The 21682-nt window shown below is 52.1% G+C and overlaps 2 protein-coding genes across 4 annotated transcripts in view; one reads left to right on the forward strand and one right to left on the reverse strand.

Moving 5' to 3' along the window:
* The window catches only part of LOC105505172 (cholesterol side-chain cleavage enzyme, mitochondrial), a 30816-nt gene extending 16159 nt beyond the window's left edge, over nucleotides 1–14657 (forward strand). For 2 of the 3 annotated variants that reach the window (XM_011932917.1, XM_011932918.1), the window contains exons 2-9: nucleotides 4180–4335; nucleotides 6962–7161; nucleotides 8189–8392; nucleotides 9027–9187; nucleotides 12679–12845; nucleotides 13105–13183; nucleotides 13651–13848; nucleotides 14315–14657. In XM_011932917.1, the coding sequence (XP_011788307.1) occupies nucleotides 4180–4335; nucleotides 6962–7161; nucleotides 8189–8392; nucleotides 9027–9187; nucleotides 12679–12845; nucleotides 13105–13183; nucleotides 13651–13848; nucleotides 14315–14446 (1297 nt within the window). In that variant the 3' untranslated portion in view covers nucleotides 14447–14657. The remainder of the gene's footprint in view (nucleotides 1–4179; nucleotides 4336–6961; nucleotides 7162–8188; nucleotides 8393–9026; nucleotides 9188–12678; nucleotides 12846–13104; nucleotides 13184–13650; nucleotides 13849–14314) is intronic. The other variant, XM_011932919.1, reaches the window with a different exon arrangement.
* A 1624-nt stretch (nucleotides 14658–16281) lies between these two features.
* CCDC33 (coiled-coil domain containing 33) overlaps nucleotides 16282–21682 on the reverse strand; it is a 100759-nt gene continuing 95358 nt past the window's right edge. The window contains 8 exon segments of the mRNA XM_011932920.1: nucleotides 16282–16501; nucleotides 17340–17453; nucleotides 17957–18043; nucleotides 19058–19224; nucleotides 20459–20552; nucleotides 20643–20774; nucleotides 21002–21090; nucleotides 21398–21563. Of these exon segments, the coding sequence (XP_011788310.1) occupies nucleotides 16373–16501; nucleotides 17340–17453; nucleotides 17957–18043; nucleotides 19058–19224; nucleotides 20459–20552; nucleotides 20643–20774; nucleotides 21002–21090; nucleotides 21398–21563 (978 nt within the window). The 3' untranslated portion in view covers nucleotides 16282–16372.

The following is a 21682-nucleotide window of genomic DNA, read 5'->3' on the forward strand; positions in this document are numbered from 1 at the left end:
AAAAAAAAAAAAAAAAAAAAAAAAAAAAAAATCCAATGAAGGCTGTGAACCGAAATTTTGGGTAAAGCAGTCTGCATGGCAGTTTTGATTTTTAAAGGCCAAACCTCCCAAGACTTCAAACGAGGGTGTCACGTGTTAACCAGGCCCCCTGCTTAGAGCTGCAGCACAAAAGCCTGGATACATGCAATGCTATTCCACTTTCCAATTCAGCAGTAAACTTCAGATTCCAAACAGCATTGCAACTGTGAGAGAAAATTCTAAGGAGGGCTAGACCTCAGAACCTCTGCCAACAGCATCCTCTTTGGAGTGGTTGGGGTCCAATCTTAGAGTACCAGATATCTCTGGCTTTAGGTGGGCATCGCATGCAGGTTTTCCCCTCCAGAGCATACTATGAGCTTTATAAGAATAGCCATGACCTGTAATGTGAACTGGATGGTACGTGGGCTTTTTTTTTGTCCTTAGCTAGTTGAGTACTATAAGGGAAGCATTTAGCATAAGAAAAGAAGGTTTAAGCCTCCAGAAACATGTATGAGTTTGCTCCGAGCAGCACCTCATGTAGGGATCAGGAACCACAGGCAAAAAAGATTAAAAAAAAAAAGTCCTTCCCGCTTTGGGGCAGGGCAATTATCCCCTTTCATTCCTAGGCCTTCAGGCAGTACTGGGGAGTGACCCCAGCCTCAATTTCCAAGGAGCTACTAGGAAACAGCTGCTGAAAGACTGAAAGAGAGGAAAAAAAAAAAAAAAATCAAAAAGACCCAGGTCCCTTAAGCGAACCGGGCCGTGGCAGTCAGGCTGCTTCTCCACATGGAAACCCATTAATTTCACCGGCCGTGGCCAGAAATCTGCCCTGTTTAGGCGCTACCCAGCCAGGGTGCCAAGTTGGAACGGAAAAGAGAAAAGAGAGAGGAGTCAGGCCCTGTATGGAGCAGAAAGGAAAGGGAGAAAAACGAATCCCAGACTTTACCTCTTCCTCCTGGCTGGCTGGCTAAAATATAGGTTACCAGTGGAGAGTGTCCAGGTTCTTGGTGTCTTGAACAAAGAATTCGACAAAATGCACAAACAAAGCAAGGAAGGGATGAAGGGATTTATTGAACATGAAAGTGCACTCCACAGTGCCCACACTTGAGCATAGGAGCTCAAGTGCCCCTTTACATAATTCTTGGGAGTTTAAATACCCCTTAGAGTATTCCACTGATTAATTCGGTATGCCTTATGTAAATGGAGAGGATGAAGTAAAGTTACAAAGTCATTTACAGCATGGCCCTATGGAGAGGATATTTCCTGTCACAGCTCAGGTGTGAATTGGCCTTATGTCCCTGCCCCCAGACCCTATGTTCCTGCAGCACCTTTGTGTTTTCTGAGTCACTTCCATCTGAATCTTGCAACATGTCCCTGTAGTCTGTAGTTGGTGTTATTATTTCCCCATTTTACAGATGGGGAAACCAAGGCCCAGTGAGAAGAAGGGTCTTGTCAATGTCACACAACTCATGAGAGCAAAGCCATGGCGGGAACTGGAATTGTCTGACCTCCAGCTCTGTGTGTCATTATACTTGAACTTATAGCTAATAAACAATAAACTTCTGAATAAACGTGAGGGATTTAAAACACAATGTTTGTGGGGTTTTTTTCCTAACACAAAGGCTGTTCTTGTTTTATATAGAGCAATTCAGAAAATACAGAGAAACACTAATGAAAAATTGAAGTCAGATACAATAAATTCCAATTGATTTAAGTATCATTAAGTATGTGAATATACTATATATGCTGCTTGTGTTGTCTCACAACAATATATCAAGGAATTCTTTCCTTTTTTCTCTCTGTAATATAGAATTATTTTATTTTTTAATTTAAGAGAAAGTGCTGTTCAGTGGTCCTCAGACTTTTCTGGGGAAAGATCCCATTTCGTTTATTTGTATCTTCTTCCTTTTTCTTGATCTATCGCATTAATATTTTTTTTTTTTGAAACAGGGTCTTTCTCTGTCTCCCAGGGTGGAGTACAGTGGTGCCTTCATAGCTCACTGTAGTCTTGAATTCCTGGGCTCAAGTGATCCTCCCTCTCCCTCCTCGGCCTCCCAGAGTCCTGGGATGACAGCCACTGTGCCTGGCCTCTAATATAATTTTAAAAGGCAGCATAGTAGTCCACAGTATGGACTTTTTTTTTTCAGCTGGTTCTTAAAGTGAACATACAACCTACTCTTGACTTTTTGCTGTTAGACATGAGGCTGCAATGGACATCCTCATCCATCAAGCATCGTTGCCGATGTCAGATCATTGCCTTGGGCTAGGTTCCCAGAAGTGGAATTGATCATGATAGTAGCAGTTCGAGGGCTTGGCTGAACTGGGTTAGGGGTATGGAGCTAGTTAGTGCAAAGACATGTGGTAGCTGGAAAAACACTGAGAGGATTTTCTGGGAGGCCACAGAACAAGTGAAGGCCTGAGACTCGTGAAGGTAGGCCCAGGCTTTCTGGCTCAGTGGTTAAAGAAGTACTATGAGGGGAGAGAGAGAGAGACAGAGAAAACGTGTACACATGTGAGCACACTTGGCTTGTATCTGTATGTTTTTATGATATTTTGCCTAAAAGTATATCTTAAATTTAAATTTTCTTTTTTTTTTTTTTTTTTTGAGGCGGAGTCTCGCTCGCTCGCCCAGACTGGAGTGCAGTGGCCGGATCTCAGCTCACTGCAAGCTCCGCCTCCCGGGTTTACGCCATTCTCCTGCCTCAGCCTCCCGAGTAGCTGGGACTACAGGCGCCCGCTACCGCACCCGGCTAGTTTTTTGTATTTTTTAGTAGAGACGGGGTTTCACCATGTTAGCCAGGATGGTCTCGATCTCCTGACCTCGCGATCCGCTCGTCTCGGCCTCCCAAAGTGCTGGGATTACAGGCTTGAGCCACCGCGCCCGGCCTATCTTAAATTTTCTTAGACAAAAGGCAGAGGCAAGCAAGAAGTGGAATTTTCTGTTGTTTTTTAGTAGTTGTATTTTTATTTCTTATTTTTTGCTTAAACAACAGAATTTTCTGGCAGTTCTGGAAACTAGAAGTCAGAGATCAAGGTTTTGGCTGAGTTGCTTGCTTTCTTCTGAGGCCTTTCTCCTTGGACTTAGATGCCATCTTCTCCCCGTGTGTTGACATGGTCTTTCCTCTGTGTGTGTCTGTGTCCTCATCTCTTCATGTAAGAACACCAGTCATATGTCACAGTTGTATTTGGCTAGGCACAGTGGCTCACACCTGCCATCCCAGCACTTTGGGAGGCTGAGATGGGAGGATCTCTTGAGCCCAGGAGTTTGAGACCAGCCTGGGCAACATGGCAAAACCTCATCTCTACAAAAAACACAAAAATTAGCAAGGCCTGGTGGTGCCTGTAGTCCCAGTTACTTGGCTGGGCTGAGGTGAGAGGATCGCTTGAGCCTGGGAGGTCAGGGCTGCAGTGAGTCGTGATGATACCACTGCACTCCAGCCTGGTTAACAGAGACCCTGTCTCAAAACAACAATAACAACAAAAACCCAGTTGTATTTAATAGAGACTGTCTGCAAAGTGATTTGCAAGCCCTTCTCCCCTGCCTGTATGTTGGGGCCTGATGTTTTACTGAAGTTTTATTTTAATACAGACAAAGTGTGTTGTTGGGTGACCGCTGACTCTTAGGGGCAGGGTGGCCCACTCCCTGAATTTCAGTTGTAGAGTCTGACAGGGATTTGGCCTGGAATATGGCCTACCTTGCAAGCTATAGTGAGTCACTCTAGCAGTGACATGAACGTGTGCCATGGTTCTGAGCTCTGTGGATGGGTGAGAAGCTGGGGCTGCTGTGGGTGTGGACAAAGGAAGAATGTGCGAGGAGCGGAGGACTTGCTGGTCCATGGAAGTCTCTGGGGTGGGCTTTGGACTAGCCCTGGGGATGTGCTGTGGGACAGCAGAAACAGTGATCATAAAGCTGTCACTTGTAGAATGTTTAACAAAGGTCACATCCATATACTTCCTATCATCTTGTCCTTCAGCAACGCTCTGAGACAGGTACTGTATTTGTCTCCATTTTACAGAAGAGGAAACAGACTCAGAGGGGTTAAGGGCCTTGACTCAGGTCCCACAGTCAGCAAGTTGTGGAACTGTGAGGCAGCTGTGCTGAGCCTGTATCCATAGCTCTCCTTGGATCCTTCCATCAGCCCCTCTCCCCCACCCCTCCAGGGAGAAGCTCGGCAACGTGGAGTCGGTTTATGTCATCGACCCTGAAGATGTGGCCCTTCTCTTTAAGTCCGAGGGCCCCAACCCAGAACGATTCCTCATCCCGCCCTGGGTCGCCTATCACCAATATTACCAGAGACCCATAGGAGTCCTGTTGAAGTGAGTCCTGGGCCATCTCCCAGGGACTGGAGGGAGGTGGTGGGAAGCTGTGGAGAGGGCAGAGGCTGGGGGTGAGAGGCTGAGGCCAGGCTTGCCCTGTGCCTCCTAGCAGGGCCTCTAGGTGAATTCCCGTCATTTTCCTACCTCCCTAAAACAAATGATGGTGATGATGATGATGATGATGATGAATTGCTCTGCCAGCCTTCAGGGAAATGGTCATGCTGAAGATCCTAATGAATAATTAAAGATCTGGCAAAGTTCTCACTGTTGGTTTGCTCCCTGAGTCCCACCTTACTGAGCATCCTCGATGAGTCAGGACTTGTGCCAGGAACTGGAGATACAGTGACAAGTAGAGCAGGGACCTGCCACCGTGAGTCCCATACAGGCTAAAGGGGCAGTGAGACATTTTCCTACGTGGGGACAGATCGGTGTATTTAAGTGTAGTGGATACCGTTTTCTACCAAATTGTTCATAATTTTTTTTTTTTTTGAGATGGGGTCTCATTGTGTCACCCAGGCTAGAGTGCAGTGGTTTGATCATGGCTCACTGCAGCCTCTGCCTCCCTGGCACAGGTGATCCTCCCACCTCAGCCTCCCGAGTAGCTGGGATTACAGGTGCGTGACCACACCCAGTCAATTTTTACATTTTTAGTACAGATGGGATTTCGCCATGTTGCTCAGGTTGGTCTCGAACTTCTGGGCTCAAGCAATCCTCCCACTTCAGCCTCCCAAAGTGCTAGGATTATAGGCATGAGCCACCACACTCACCCCATCAAAAATGTAAAATGCAGGGCAGGGCGCAGTGGCTCATGCCTGTAATCCCAGCACTTTGGGAGGCCAAAGCGGACAGATTTCTTGAGCTCAGGAGTTCAAGACCACCCTAGGCAACACAGTGAGACCCCGTCTCTACAAAAAGTAAAAAATAAAAAATTAGCCGATGCGGTGGCACATGCCTGTGTTCCCAGCTACTTGGGAGGCTGAGGTCAGAGAACTACTTGAGCCCAGGAAGCAGAGGTTGCTGTGAGGAGAGATTGCACCACTGCACTCCAGGCTGGGTGACAGAGCCGGATCCTGTCTCAAAAAAAAAAAAGAAAAGGTAAAATGTAACCATATCAAGTGTGGGTGAAGCTACAGAGCAACTGGGGCTCTCATCTATTGCTGGTGGGAGTGTAAACTGGAGCCACTACTTTGGAAAATGCTTGGACATTTTCTCCTGAAATGGAATATTTGATACCTGTGACATAGCAGTTTGATTTCAGGGATATACTCCAAAGAGTATCCCTGCTTTGGGGAATGTGTAGTAGAATGTTTGCAGTAGTACTGTTCATGATATTAAAAACCAGAAAGCTACTGAAATGCCCAATAGGATTGTAAGTGAGTGAATTGTGGTACACACCAGTCAAAATGAAGGGACCCAGTCTCCCACAGCAATACAGATGATACTTAGAACGGTACAACTAAGTGAAAAAAGCAAGTCTGACAAAGTATGACAGCTTTTCTTTTCTTTTCTTTTTTTTTGAGGTGGAGTCTTGCTCTGTCACCCAGGCTGGAGTGCAATGGTGCGATCTTGGCTCACTCCAACCTCCGTCTCCTGGGTTCAAGTGATTCTCTTGCCTCAGCCTCCTGAGTAGCTGGAATCATAGACACCCGCCACCATGCCCAGCTAATTTTTGTATTTTCAGTAGAGATGGGGTTTCACCATGTTTGCCAGGCTGGTCTCAAACTCCTGACCTCAGGTGATCCACCTGCCTCAGCCTCCCAAAGTGCTGGGATTACAGGCGTGAGCCACCGTGCCCAACCGACAGTGTTTTGAAAGAAGTTAAACACAAGTGTATATTTTGTAATAGTACCTTTTGGGAATAAATGGAGAACAGATAAAATTAGACACAAATGACAACAAGGGATTCTGGTGGGTGGTCTCCTTAGAAGGGAATGAAGGGTGTGGAAGAACCAGGAGGGCAAGTGTAAGTTACTGTCAAGTTCCTAGTTTCTATGGTAGGTAGTAAGTTTATGATAACATCCTTATCAACAAAACACCCCTAAGTCATGAAGAGGACTTTGCATGGATTGATGAATTTCAAGAGTGTGCCATGAATTAAGGTTTATTATGACCAACCCAGTTCTGGGCACCTGAGGTCCCCCAACAGAAGTGAGTAATGGGATGTGTTGGGGGTGCAGAGGAGGAGAAGCTGCTCAGTTTTGTTTGTGCAAGAGTCAGAAAATGTTATATAGAGGGGCCCTGGAGTGTCAAAGGTGAGCACTGGCCAGGAGGAAGTAGGGGTGGCATGGAAGGCATGCCTGCAGCTAAGGCAAAGACTGGAGAGACTGAAAGTTACGCAAAGGGTTCTAAGAATATCAGTTCCTGGTTCTCAGCAGAGGGAGTGCAGGGGAGTTGGAGTTTTGTTCCCCTTCACTTTCTTTTTTCCTTTCTCTTCTCTTAGTCAGGCAGAGCAGGGAGGAGGTGAGAGGCCGAGGGTGCTGGGAGAGGTGAGGGCAGAGGCCCTGGTGGGAGTGCTGGATGTTGTGAGCTGTGACTCAGCTTCCTGGGAAAACTGAGTCAGCCCCCTCTGTGTTCACCAGGCCTGGGGTCTGTGACCATGAGGGCTTGTGGGCCCATGTTTTCTCAGGAAGTCAGCAGCCTGGAAGAAAGACCGGGTGGCCCTGAACCAGGAGGTGATGGCTCCAGAGACCACCAAGAACTTTTTGCCCCTGTTGGATGCAGTGTCTCGGGACTTCGTCAGTGTCCTGCACAGGCGCATCAAGAAAGCAGGCTCCGGAAATTTCTCAGGGGACATCAGTGATGACCTGTTCCGCTTTGCCTTTGAGTGTAAGGGGCTTGCACCTGGCTGGCAGTGGGCATGGGGGTGGGAGGACTCAGTGTTTACTCTCTTACCTTGAGGTTCAGCACAGACCCTGCAGAGGCATCGAGACAGGCTTCTGGGATGAGCCACTGATCATATCCTCCACTGCTTGCTACTCAGAGGCAATTTAAGACCACCCTGGGAAACAGAGTGAGACCCCTTGCTCTGGGGTTCTCTCATCTGGCATTCTCTCTCATCTAAGATTTGTGCTGTAGGAGCAGGGGTCCCCAAAATACAGGTCCCTATTGCCACCATCCTCCAAAGCCAGAGCTTGGCTTGGACCTTCATTCTGCAAGTCTCCACCTCCTGGGCTGTAGACCTTTGGAGTCTGGTAGGGTAGAGGAGAGTTCAGTGGTTAATCTGAGGTAGGCATTGAAGAATCTGTAGGAATTACCTAGATGGGGTAAGGAAGTCAGGCAGTATAGGCAGAGGGAACCGCACATAAAAAGACCCTGTGGCTTGATGAAGATCGTGTGGTCATAGCAAAAGATTTGGGGTACCCAGAGCTTTGGAAATCAGTATTCAAATTCCTCACCTGGTAGGTGGGGAAAACTTGAGGCTGTTGTAACTTCTTAGGTCCAGCAAGACTAGGTCCTGGATGGTTAATTATCCAGGGATTTATGATCCTTAGTTTCAGGAAGTATTTAGCCAATTTAGCCAATTACAGATGAGGAATCTCTCTTGGTGGAAGTGTGGGCAGAGCAGTTGCACCCTGGGCTAGGCCCTCTCTCAGCTCTGCCGGAGACCCTGCTTCCCACCTTTCAGGTCCTCCACATGCCCCTCTGCAGGACCTGTGTGGCTGCCAGAGGTCAGCTTTCTCAGCCTTGCATCTTAGCCCATTAGGACTCAGGCCTCTGTTCACTGAAGGAGGCTGAGGGTAGGGGCAAGAGGTCCTTTGTGCTGAGAGAGGTGAAGGTGGAGGAGTCCCTGGGAGTTGTGGCTCTCAGATGGCCCCGTTGGAAATGGCTCCTCAGCCTCTGCCTCTCCCTGCAGCCATCACTAACGTCATTTTTGGGGAGCGCCAGGGGATGCTGGAGGAAGTAGTGAACCCCGAGGCCCAGCGGTTCATTGATGCCATCTACCAGATGTTCCACACCAGCGTCCCCATGCTCAACCTTCCCCCAGACCTATTCCGTCTGTTCAGGACCAAGACCTGGAAGGACCATGTGGCTGCATGGGACGTGATTTTCAGTAAAGGTGAGGGCTCCTCTGGCTGTGCTCTCCTCCTTGGAGTCCCAGGCCTCAGCCGGCTCCTTGGTCCCAAGCTATGTCAATGGGCGCTGACTTGACCTATAGGAAACCCACACTGTGGTGGGCGGGCATGGGTGTCAGGAAGACCCTGGGACCCCGGGAATGGCGGATGGAAGGCTGACTGTTGGGGATTATTAGATTTTTTCTGGAAAAAGGAGCAAAGACGTCTGTGATCTTCTTCAAAGGAGCTCATGCTCCTTTGGGTGAAGGGCTAGTGTCTGAGCCACTGCTGTGCTGGATGACAGGGACTTGGGTGGGAGAGGTGGAGAAGGCTGGTCAGGGTATGGCAGAGTCAAATCCCACCTCTGCCCCTTACGCCCGTGTGACCTTGGGCAAGTGACTATCTCTCTGCACCTCTGTTATCTGTAAAATGGGAATGATGTCACATACCCCAAGAATTCGATGAAAAAACAGATATAAAGGGCTTAACACACAGAGTAAGTGCTCAGTAAACGGCCGCCTAAGCAGCACAGGGCTCTGGAATTGCCAGGCCCTTGGTGCCACCTTTCATCACAGACTGCCCTCCTTCCCGGCCGCCTGCAGGGAACTTCACTCTTTTTTCTTTCCTCCTGCCCCACAGCTGACATATACACCGAGAACTTCCACTGGGAATTGAGACAGAAAGGAAATGTTCACCATGATTACCGTGGCATCCTCTACAGACTCCTGGGAGACAGCAAGATGTCCTTCGAGGACATCAAGGCCAATGTCACAGAGATGCTGGCAGGAGGGGTGGACACGGTAAGGTGGCTGTAGGGGCAGCACCTTGTTCCCCTCTGTGCCCACGTGCCCCTTCCCCACCAGGCCCCTCGTTGTCTGAAACCCTGTTGTTCAAGGTGTTCCTACTCATGTAGGATAGTCTTCCTCCTTGCCTCCATTTCCAAAGCGCTAATCTCCTAGGGTGGTGAGGTCACAGTCAAGTCACCCTGGGTATGATTTGAGACTGATCAGCCATTTTTCTTTGCCTGTGAGAGAGGAGTGGCCGGGCATGGTGGCGAGGTCCAGGCTTTACGTGGAGTCTCTACAGGAGGAGGTCCCCTCTGGAGGCTAGCTCTGTCAGAACCCTGCTGATGGAGGACAATGTCCCCAGCTCCTGGTGGAGAACACACTTGCTCAAATCCGGGGAAGCAGGCAGGAGCCCAGAAACATTGGGAGGCCGGGGCATTTGCTGTGGGCTCTGCCGTCCAGGATCTTCTTGTTGTCCTTCCTCCTTCCCGGCCCAGCCCTCAGTACCCTACGGTACCCCCAACGCCCAGAGGCATCCCCTGTGCTCTTTCCATAGCAGCATGGCACCCTAGAAACTTCTTTTTCCGGATATTAAGAATGATCAGTCCTGGCCGGGTGCAGTGGCTCACACCTGTAATCCCAGCACTTTGGGAGGCTGAGGTGGGCGGATCATGAGGTCAGAAGTTCGAGACCAGCCTGGCCAACATAGTGAAACCCCATGTCTACTAAAAATACAAAAAATTAGCTGGGCCTGGTGGTGGGCACCTGTAATCCCAGCTACTCGGGAGGCTGAGGCAGGAGAATCGCTTGAACCCGGGAGGCAGAAATTGTGGTGAGCCGAGATCGCGCCACTGCACTCCAGCCCAGGCGATAGTGCGAGACTCCATCTCAAAAAGAATACAGGAGACCTCAGATGTCCTCGCATGGCTCAGAGCGGAGGGGTGTACTAGTTTGCTAGGGTAACAAAATCCCATTGGCTGGGAGATTTAAACAACAGCCATTTATTTTCTCACAGTTCTGGAGGCTGGAAGTTCAAGGTCAAGATGTTGGCAGGCTTGGTGCATTCTAAGGCCTCTCTCTTTGGCTTGTAGATGGCCATCTTCTCCCTCTGTCTCGCATGGCCTTCCCTCCGTGTCTGTGTCAGAATTGTCTCTCCTCATGAGGACACTAATCAGAACTGGATTAGGATCCTCCTCAAGGACTTCATTTTACTTTAAAATCTTTAAAGGTTCTATCTCCAAATATAGTCACATTCTGAAGTTCTGAGGGTTAGGTCTTCAGCAGATGAATTTTGGGACGGGGTATACAGCTCAGCCTATAACAGGGAGGCAGCAATGGGAATGGAAGAATAGCATACTGCAGTGACAGAGGCAAGCACCCGCCACTGACAAAGCTGAGAGGCAGGGAGTGGCTAACGTGGCCGTGAAGGACACGGAGAAGGCTCCACAGAGGAGTTAAAATTCAATGGGCGTGTCTTGCAGGCTGTTGCCAGGAGGAGAGAGAAGGAATAGCATTTCAGGACTAGGGAGAAGCACATGTCAAGCCCCGGGGTGAATCACTTTCGTTCCCAGGTATTGTATCTGTGTTACACTCTGGTGAAGGAGTTTCAGTTCTTGAGACAGGCTGCAGATGGGGCCTTTGAGCATACCTTAAACATAGTTCATTGTCTATTGTGTAGAAGAGATCTTCAAAAATCACTCACCGGCACCAAAGAAACAATTACTGTGAGGTAACATTTATTAAGCATAAACTATGGCAGGCAGGGTCCTAAGCTGTTTACATATGTTACCTCGTTTAATACTCACAGACAACACTCTAAGGTATGTTACCATCATCCCCCTTTTTCAGATGCGGGGAGCACAGAGAGGTTAAATAACTTGGTCAAGGTCACACAGCTAGTAACATAGTTAACTAACTTATTAAATCCCAAGTACCTCCCTATGGCAGGCCTTGGCAGTACTGAGATGAATACACACATTCGATTAGAGTCTTGCAGAGGGAGCACATCTTTGCTTCTTAGGTGGGAAAGGGAATTCCAGGAAGAGAATCTAGCATGGGGAAGACTTCTGGGCTTCAGGGGCTGTGTGCCACTCCATGTAGCTGGAACATTAGGTGGATGTTGGAGAGAGAGGTGGGGAGTAGGGGATGGGGGAGCAGCAGGCAGGTGTTGAGGGGCCCTGTGGCTCAGACCTGAGCCTCTGCGTTTCATCTGGAGGCTCTGGGGAACCAGGCAAGGATTTTAAGCTGAGAAGGAGCTGTGTGTTGTTTCAGTTTCCTCATCTGAAAAAGGGGGATGATGGTAACATACCTTAGAGTGTTGTTTGTGAGTATTAAACGGGGTAACATATGTAAACAGCTTAGGACCCTGCCTGCCATATAATATGTGCTTAAGAAATGTTACCTCACAGCTTGTCATTGTTGCCCCTGCCAGGAGAAGGGGGGAGGGTGTCTAAGTCTGTTGGACAAAAATATGATCCTTGGTAAGATAATGTGTCGGCAACCCATGTCCTAGTCCCCAGCAGGGAGGGCTGCTCCAGGCTGGAGTCCCAAATGGGCCTGGTTTGTCATCACTGAGGAATCTGGGACTGTGGGGTCTGACGAGGGTCATTCAGATATCTGGTGAAGGGCTAGTGGTCACAGTCTGTGTCTTATGTTGAGATTAGCTAATTAATTTCAACACACAGCACACACTAATTGCAACACTGATAGGAAACATCCGGTCCGGTTTCAGCCTCTTACTTGAAGCCATGCTGCTATAGGTGAATGCTAAGGTTTTAGGAAGTTCTATTGGAAAGAGGGGTGGTTGTTTAACAAGGCATTTCTTTTTTTTTGAGACGGAGTCTTGCTCTGTCGCCTGGGCTGGAGTGCAGTGGCCGGATCTCAGCTCACTGCAAGCTCCGTCTCCCGGGTTCACGCCATTCTCCTGCCTCAGCCTCCCGAGTAGCTGGGACTATAGGCACCCGCCACCTCGCCTGGCTAGTTTTTTGTATTTTTTAGTAGAGACAGGGTTTCACCGTGTTAGCCAGGATGGTCTTGATCTCCTGACCTCGTGATCCGCCTGTCTCGGCCTCCCAAAGTGCTGGGATTACAGGCTTGAGCCACCGCGCCAGGCAACAAGGCATTTCAAAAAGGATGGCAGTCAGTCTGTAGTGCAATCATTACAGAAGGATTTGGCCTCTAAGGGCCTCTGGAATTCTTTGGAAGAAGGCACTGGCTGTGTAGTTGACACTCTACTCGCTGGGGCTCATGGTGACATGAGGGACGAGGGCCGGGACAAGTGCTGCCCTGAACATTCCTGCCTGGCCAGCAAGAAAGGCTTCTTGGACATTTGCCTTTTAGACAATGGAATGTGTTTTGCTTTTGCAGAGGATTTTCTTGGAGACAGGGATCGGGATGGGAGGAGAAAGAGGTTCTTGGAAATGAAAATTTAGCATGGGGTCAAGGACCTCAAGGGGCCCTGGAGTGACAGGGTCTCCTGGTCTTCTGTATGCCCTACTCCCCACCAGACGTCCATGACCCTGCAGTGGCACTTGTACGAGATGGCACGCAACCTGAAGGTGCAGGATATGCTGCGGGCAGAGGTCTTGGCTGCGCGGCGCCAGGCCCAGGGAGACATGGCCACGATGCTGCAGCTGGTCCCCCTCCTGAAAGCCAGCATCAAGGAGACACTGAGGCAAGCCCACATCCACCCATGCCGCCCCAACTCTAATCCCTGGGCAGGGGGAAAGGGTTACGAGGATGGGCTGGTGGAGGAGGTTGGAAGCAAGAAGTGAAAAGTCTGGAGGAGAAAGAAATAGAGCCAGGGCCCTACCCCCAGATCCTCCCAGGCTGCTGCAGCTGGGGCTGAGATGCCACACATCTCAGGATGTGGGGCTCTGGAGGCTGTGTCTAGCCTTTGGGTCCATTAGCTTCTGAGTGCCCTCCTTCCGCAGACTTCACCCCATCTCCGTGACCCTGCAGAGATATCTCGTAAATGACTTGGTTCTTCGAGGTTACATGATTCCTGCCAAGGTAGGTGCAGCCAGCAGGCTGCGGGCTCTGCCAGTCAGAGAGGGCTGGGACAGGCTGGAACTGTAGACAGAGGGTAGTGCTGGGGCCCTGGTGGGGCCCTCGATGGCCACAGTCCAAGTCTGAGTGAAGGGCAGAGGTGGTGGGCATGGTGGGTGGTGACCTCTAGGATGTTATTGGAACCCATAATTAGGAGGGAGACTTCATGGTTTGCCTGGGTCTGAGGAAAGGGTGGGACAATCACCCTAGCCTTGTGTCTTCAGCCATCCCCATTTGGTAGGTAAGGATCACAGAGGGGCGGGGCCTTGTTCAGGCTGCACAATGGGCAGAATGTACTGCCCTGGAGAGCCAGGCAGCCATGCTGGGGAGTAGGAGTGGTGGTGAGAGGGCAGGGGACTGGGGAAGGGGGTTTTTTGCTCAGGGCTGTGGGGAGGTGGGGCTTACTCAGACCTCTGATCACCTTGCCCCAGACACTGGTGCAGGTGGCCATCTATGCTCTGGGCCGAGAGCCCACCTTCTTCTTCGACCCGGAAAATTTTGACCCAACCCGATGGCTGAGCAAAGACAAGAACGTTACCTACTTCCGGAACTTGGGCTTTGGCTGGGGTGTGCGGCAGTGTCTGGGACGGCGGATCGCCGAGCTAGAGATGACCATCTTCCTCATCAATGTGAGTCAAGCTGGGGACATCTAGGCACCCTGGGCTGGCCCTGGCCCTAATGAGGGCACCAACCTTCCTCCTCCCATCTCTGTCCAGAGCCCAAGGAGGTCAGGGCTGGGGCACATCTACCTCCAGTTACTTGCTTTCGCTCTCTCCCACAATTCCCTGCTGCCCCCGCTTTCAGGTTCAGCCACACATCACCCACTGATGCCTTGGGCATCCATTCTGCATGGTGGTGATGGGATGGGATAGGGCAGAGGTTTGTAGACAAGTTAAGGTCTAGGCCTAAATCAAGGGAATGCAGCACTAAGGGTGCATTATCAGGCACTGTCCAGGGTTACACCAGGAGCTGGTAGTTAACTCCTTGGAACTCCTCAAATCACACTCCCCAGTCACTGCCTATGGGTGAATGGGTCTGGTTAGGGAGACAGATCCTCCACTGCCCTCCCCTAAACCTACCATCTGCCTTTCTCAGATGCTGGAGAACTTCAGAGTTGAAATCCAACATCTCAGCGATGTGGGCACCACATTCAACCTCATCCTGATGCCTGAAAAGCCCATCTCCTTCACCTTCTGGCCCTTTAACCAGGAAGCAACCCAGGAGTGATCGGAGAGGATGGCCTGCAGCCACATGGGAGGAAGGCCCAGGGAGTGGGGTCCATGGGGGCTCTACATCTTCAGTCCTCTGTCCCCAGCCCTGCCCCTTTCTGCCCAGCCTGCTGAGCAGGTAGAATGGGTTCTCAGTGGTCACCTTCCTCAGCTCAGCTGGGCCACTCCTCTTCACCCACTCCATGGAGACAATAAACAGCTGAACCATGTGGTGTCTTGCATTCCACCAGACTCACAGGTGTTCATCACTCCTCTGAAGATGCTCCCTGGGTTAAAGCAGGATCTGGGGCATGCTCGGGAGACCACAAGCAGCCACACTTGAAGCCACCTCTGCTGGGACCCCCTCACCCATGGCAGCTCAGGAGCCAGCAGAATCAACTCCAGGCTCCCTGGGGCAAGGGGTGAGGCAGAGTGGGGCAGAGGAAGGGAGGCAACTGTCACTGTGCCAGGAGTTACAGAAGCGTCAGGCAGAGGGGCAAAGGAGAACTGGGGAGTTCTGTGGAGAGAATGGGGTGGCCCCAAGAAGGGTAGGCCAGTACTGCCTTTCTGAGTGGAACTGTCCCACAGGGGAAAGGCTTGCACAGGGCTCTGCTTGGGTGAACCCTGGGTGGGAGTTCCCTGTGGGGCATGAGGACGTCCTGCCAAGGCCCAGCCAGAGTCCTGGGCATGGCTAAGGCCAAGACCTGTGGGTGAGAACCCCTGCTACTGAAGGGCTGGTGTGAGGTGGCTGACAGGGGACGAGAGGCCAGCCTGCTTCCTCTACCCTTCCTGGGCCTCCTCTGGGCTTGCTCCAGGCCTCATGTTCTTGCTCTGGGGGCTTGTGCCCCCTCATCCAAGGGCGGGAGATGGGGAGACTATTCTGCAGCAGAGCCGCTGGTTTGTTATTTGGACTGAATGACACTGGTCTTGATTTCTGCCCCCTAATCCCTTGGGGTCTCACAACTCCTGACCTGATTCCTCTTGGCCCTTGGCTATCCAAGTCTAAGTCCTGCAGGCAGGTGCGGGAGCTAGTCCAGCGGAGGCCAGTGGTCCAGCTGGCCTGGCCTCTCCTACACGAAGCTGCAGGATCTGGATCCACTCTTGGAGCCCTTCTGCTTTCCCCATCACACAATCCTCTTCCCTGTTGTCTTTGTGTCTCCTTTCTGTGTCCTTTTTCTTCTTTGGTCCTGAGTCAGCTTTGACTCAGAAATGTTATAGCTGGAAAGAGTCTTACAGCCAAAGAGGTCAAGCTGTGCATGGAATAGATGGGGAAACTGAAGCCCAGAGAGGTTGCTTGGGTCCCTTGAAGTCACACAGCATGCTTGCCCCCAGAACCCGAGTCTCTTGACTCCCAGTGGGTGCCTCCTTCCCCTGGCTTAATCTGCTCTCCTGCCCCTGGCTACATTTGGACACATCATTGCCAGCTCAGCCTAGTGGCTTAATGGAGTATTTCACAATGATACATGACTGCCACAGGAAGGCTTCAAGTCTTCAAGTCTTTCCCTTTCCAAGAGACAGACAAACCAAACTTGAAAGAAGGAATGTCAGACACGATAGATGTTTTGGGGCAGATGAAAACGACAAGCCTCCCTCATATCTCCCAACAGAACTGGTCTCTGGTGGCCTTGCTTCTTCTTGGGGTCTGGAAAGGGCCCGTCTCCCTGGCCCCTGCTTTGGAAGGCCTCTTCTCTCCACCCTCCTGGGTCCACTGTGGCCCTTGGCTTTCCAAAGATGCTGGCTCCTGGGGCAGGCGAGAGGCTGTACGGCTGCAGCAGAAGGCCCAGGCTCAGAGTGGGGTCTAGGAGGAGGAAGCAGGGCCCCAAGGCTTCCCTGCTCCAGGAAAGAGGCAAATGCTCACAGAGCTACAACATTTAATAAAGTCATTTTTAGGTGGCGGGGATGAGATTCCTTCCCAGCACACAGGGAAGAAGGCCTGCTCTGGGGCTCAGGTCTGCTGAGAGTTAGCGGTCTCCTCCTGGGGGTTCGAGGGCTTGTTGAGCTTAGTGTCTGAGCTGGGCAGCAGGGGCTCCAGATTTGAGGGCTGCTTGAGGTCCGTGGAGTGGGTGACGGCAGTCTGTGGTGTGCAAAGTGGGGCACATGAGTACCCCCCATTCCCAGGGGGTGACCTGCTCAAGGGCATATTGCCTGATAAACCAGGCCTCAGAGTATCCAGAACCCAGTGGGCCATGACCTCTCAAAGATTTCTAAACTCATTTTGCCACAGCAGGTGACACCTAATTTCTCCAGGAGTCCCCAGGGCTCAGGTGAGTGTGCAAAGGTTGCCTTTGTTCCTTGGCTGTTCCCTCATCCTTTCCAGGCCTTTCCCAGGAGCTGCTGCTGAGCCTCTGGCCATGGGCAAAGCATAAATGGCTCAGGAGCAGGAGAAGTCAGGGTCTTTGCGTTGCGGGGCTGGGCGGTCCCAGGGTTGAACTTGAGGGGCAGTTGTGAGCAGGCCTGTTTGTTCTTGGGAAGTTGGCAAAATGGAGCCTACATCATGGCTATCTAAGAAGGGTGTACTAATTTGAGAATCTTACGCTCTATGGAGTCAGGGATGTGGGGCCATAAGCTACTCTGCCCATGAGCACAGCCAGTCCTAAAGCACACTCAGTGTCAGGGCATCCCGGAGATGCCTGCATGGCCCCTCATCCACAGTTATCTCCTTGAGTTTCACAGCACCCCATGGGGGAAGGGACAGTCTTGGCAGGGTTTTCTGTTCCCCTCAGACAGGTGGGGGAATTAAGGCCGAGCCTTCGGTTGGTAATGGAGCAGGAATGGGAGCCTAGGACTCCTGACTCTCAGCCCTGGAATTGGCCCCACGATGGCTTTTCTCAGGGCCCAGTGACTTTGGGGGTGAGGTGGCTTCCTGATCCACCACCTGAACCCCCAGAAGCTACTCCAGGGGGGTCACTCACGGGCTGTTCTATGATGATGGAGTTCGAGGGGTGCCTGAAACCTTTTTCTTGCTCCTGCAGCCGCATGGCCAGATCCTGCTTCTCTCGTCCCCAGCGTCGAGCTGAGTCCTCTAACTGCAAACACAGAGGGGGACAATTGGAGGACCATAGGCAGCAGGGCTAATCCCTGATGGCCAGGACAACCAGGGCCTGAGCCTGCTGTCCAGGCAGAAAGCAAAGCTCTGGGCCATGTGGGCTTAACACCTTCCCGAGACCTCAGGGGTGACGGGGTGAGGGTGAGGGGGCCAAACAGGCAGGCAGCCTGACCAAGACACAGATGAACATTTCAACAATATACTGAGCCCTGATCCTGAGTCCACACTGATCCCTGATTCTGGTCATAGACAGAGCCTGACCTTGGTCACACACTGAGCCTTGACTCTGGTCACAGATGGAACCTAACCCTGGTTGCACACTGAACCCTGACCCTGGTTGCACACTGAACCCTGACCCTAGCTGCACACTAAGCCTTGATCCTGGTCATAGATTGAGCCTAGACCCTGCTCACACGCTGAGCCCTGGTTACAGGCTGTGTGGTGAGCTTGGTCCAGCCTCATCAACTCCTGCATCTCACCTACCTGGCTTTCCAGGGACAGGATCCGGCTCTGAGCGCGTTCCAGCTTGGCCAGGAGGTTGAACTTCTCTGAAGTACCAGGGAGGAGATCCTGTGGGCAAAGCACAAACTCACATTTGGCCCAAGCTGGGGGCTGTGGCAGTGTGAACTCGGGAAACCGTACAGTATTGAGGAAGAAACCAGTCAGGCCTGAGCTCAGACTGAGCTCTCAAGGCAGAGCATCAGACTTGGGCCAAACCCTCTTCTGGAAATACAGAACAGGGTCTGGCATGTGCTTTTTTCACCGCTGTTTCTCACACAGATTTTGGGAATATGAAGTTTTGACACAACTTTTTTTTTAATGTAAAATGCATTAGGGAGCCCGCTATAATTACTGCACTGGGAGTCTCTGAGTGAAGTGAAGAAGCTGTGAAGCGGTTGACCTCATCACTCACACTTTTCCTGGATGTCCACGTGTCAGGTGTGCTTTCAACAGAACTCACCTCCGGCAAGTCCTGTGCCCCCGCCCTGCCCAATCTTCTGTGATTCCAAGTGTTCTGCTTTGGGGTTTATGTAAAGCAACGGTGCCCTGAAGCAGCCTCAGAGGTGGAGCAGGGCCTGGGCATTTCTGGGCCCTGGGGCCACCCACCTGTGCGGGCAGGGTCTCTGTGCACTCTGAGTGGCCTGGGCCATGAGTCTCTCGCAGCCTCTCTGCCACGTCTCCTCCTGCTCCCAACTCCCCGGGGTCCACCTGGGATGGAAAAGGGCTCTCCAAGGCTGCACCAAGACCAGGGAATGCTCCAGAAGGGAGTTTTGAGAGGCCTGTGTAGGGTCCAGGTGGAGGCCAGCCAGGTGACAGAGGGGTCAGGGTTCAGGGGCTAAGGGTCAACAAGGGGCTTGCTTTCTCCTGGGATGCTAGATGAGGTTAAAGGTGAGGTGTTCGGGTACACACATTCCCCAGGAGAAAAAGACCAAGGCCTGAGAGCTAATTCCAGGAGCCTCCAGGCAGACTGGAGACCCTGGGAAGCCTAGCTCTTGGTCTTGATCTTCAACTTGGGTTGTACCATGGGTGGTTTCCAGGCACCCAGTGACCGGCACAGGCAGACCCAGGTCAAGGGCCTCTTACCGGCAGGGCCTGTTGCTGCAGAATGATGGGGGCTGGTTGGTGGCGGTTCTTATCCAGCTCCACCCGCAGCTTCACGTTTTCTGCCAGCAGCACTGAGTAAAGTTCAACTGGCAGGTTCTCTCCCGTAGAACCCAAGGGAAGGCCAGAGGCTGAGAGCACAGGGAAGCCTAGAGACATGGCCACAGATGTTGGTGAGATGGGCTCTCCTGCCTCCCATATCCCTGTCCTGATCTGCCCCAGCCTTTTGCTTCACTCCTCCCCTCTGCTCCCAACCCTTCAATGGTTCCCTACTGCCAGTGGGATCAGGTGCACACAGGCTGTCCTTCTAGGCTCTCTCAAACCTGACCCCAACGTTCTCTCTAACTCATTTGTCTTCGGTGTATTTTAGCTCCTCACCTCTCTCTCTTCCTTCTCCATTCCTGGAATTCTTCTCACTCCCTGGGCCTTTGATCTGGCTGTTTTCCCTCCCTAGGTTGCCTTCTCAGTCTCATCCAGACTCCTGAATGAACTCAGGCTTCCTGAAAGGCCAGCCCAGCTTTCATTGCTTTCTAAAGGCCCCTGAAAACCACCCTCCTGCGCCTGAAACCCTCAGCAGTGAAGACTAAGCACAGGGCTTGGCACACAGGGGCCCTGGGTGAGGTTGCACAGGCAGGCTCAGGGAAATTATTATTTATTTTGAGACGGAGTCTCCCTCTGTCACCCAGACTAGGGTACAGTGGCACAATCTTGGCTTACTGCAACTTCTGCCTCCCGGGCTCAAGTGATTCTCCTGCCTCAGCCTCCCAAGTAGCTGGGATTATAGGTGCCCATCACCATGCCCGGCTAATTTTTGTATTTTTAGTAGAGGTGGGGTTTCACCGTATTGGCCAGGCTGGTCTCGAACTCCTGACCTCAAGTGACCTGCCCATCTCGGCCTCCCAAAGTGCTGGGATTATAGGCACGAACCATCACGACTGGTCTCAAATCATTGATTTAATCAAAATATTTTTGTTTGTTTGCTTTGCAGAGGCAGAATCTTTGGAGATATGGGGAAAGAATTCTACGGATCCTGGGGTTAGGAGCTGGGAAGCATTGCCCCTTCTTCTGGGGAAGGCCCTCTCTTCTGTGCTAGTCTGCAGGGCTCTCCTCTGGAGGTCCAGCCTCTTTCTAGCCTGGCTCACACTGCATCCCGATTGTGTTCTGAGGGGCTTCCAGGGAAGGAGGGAGCTCAGGGGATCTCTAGATGAGGCGCCTGAATGAGGAAGGGAGCAGTGCAATCCTGGGTCTCCCAGGCCCACAGACATAACTGAGTGCAGAGGACCTCTTCACAGGTTCTCCTGAAGCTGAGAGGCTCCAGGAAGGCAGGGCCTCCAGGTGTGGGGCAGAAACTGGGGAGTTGATCACATCAGGGTGTGGACCCACCCGTGTAGGGCTTTCCCTGCTGCCTGTTCGGAGGAGGGAGCTTGCTCCTGTCCTGTAGCCTGTCCTCCAGCACCCGCTCCATCTTCTCGATCACCTGGAGAGCAGAGCAGAGGCTGGGCTGGCCCAGGGGCTCCCTACTCTGCCATCATCAGTGGGCCCCGGGGGCAGCCCCTCTGCTACCTGCCTTTTCCTGGTGCTGCACGGTCTCCTCCAGCGCCTTCATCTTCTGCAGCTTGCCCTGGTACTGCTTCAGCAGAGCAGCCTGTGGCTGCTGGGCCTGATACAGAAGGAGCAGCTCCTTCTCTCGATCATTCTTCTGTGAGATGGGGGAGGAGAGAAGGGGAGAGAATGGGTGCCTGGGAGTCCACCTTGGCCCTGACGGTCCACCTCGGCGCCTCTGCTGAGTCCTCCACCGGGCTGGTCCCCTTTCTTTTTTGCCTCCATTCCCTCTGTGCCTGTTCTCCCTTCTCCTCCCAGACTCTTCTCACCCAGATGCTCCCCACCATAGCTCCCTCCCCTCTGACCCCACAAGCCCCAGCTCACTCGAATCAGCTCATTCTGCAAATGCTGCACCCTGTCCCTCAGTTTCTTCATATCCAGCTCACTCAGCAGCAGTTTCTGCTTCATGGACACTGTTAGGTGGGTTGGGGAGCCGGCTCAGGGAGGAAGCCTCTCCCAGCTCAAGTCAGCATGGTCAGTAGCAGGAAGGCAGATACCCTCGGCCCCAGGGCTTGGGACAGGACTGGATTCTCTGTTTCCCATCCCTGAGGGGACCCAGCTGGGCAGGGACTGTGTGAGTGTCTGTGGGCGAGGGGCTCCTATTTGCCAGAGTCCAGCTGCATGCACATCTGGGAAAAGCACCCCGCCACCCTGTTGCACAACCTGGAGCCTGGGCCCAGGCAGAAGCCCGGGTGCCCTTGGTGGCCTGCACATCCTCACCCATGTTCTGGGCCTCACTGGCTTTGCCCTGCTCCTCTTCCTCCCCCTGCTGGGCCAGGCGACTCCTCAGTATGCGGTTCTCTCCTTCCAGGATGCTGGCCTGTCTCTGCAGAGACAGGATGTCCTCTGCCATTTTCTGCATGGCCCGCCGGTAGTTGTTCATCTCCTGTGGATCCCAGAGCCCAGAGCTGAGCCCACTGTCCCATAGCAACCCTGGTCCCATATCCACATCCATATCCACACTTGAAAGTCAGTGGGCCCCCCTCAAGGCCAGTGAGCACTAGG

Source organism: Colobus angolensis, unplaced genomic scaffold (genome assembly GCF_000951035.1).
Source record: "Colobus angolensis palliatus isolate OR3802 unplaced genomic scaffold, Cang.pa_1.0 Scaffold99, whole genome shotgun sequence".
Classification (NCBI taxonomy): domain Eukaryota; kingdom Metazoa; phylum Chordata; class Mammalia; order Primates; family Cercopithecidae; genus Colobus; species Colobus angolensis.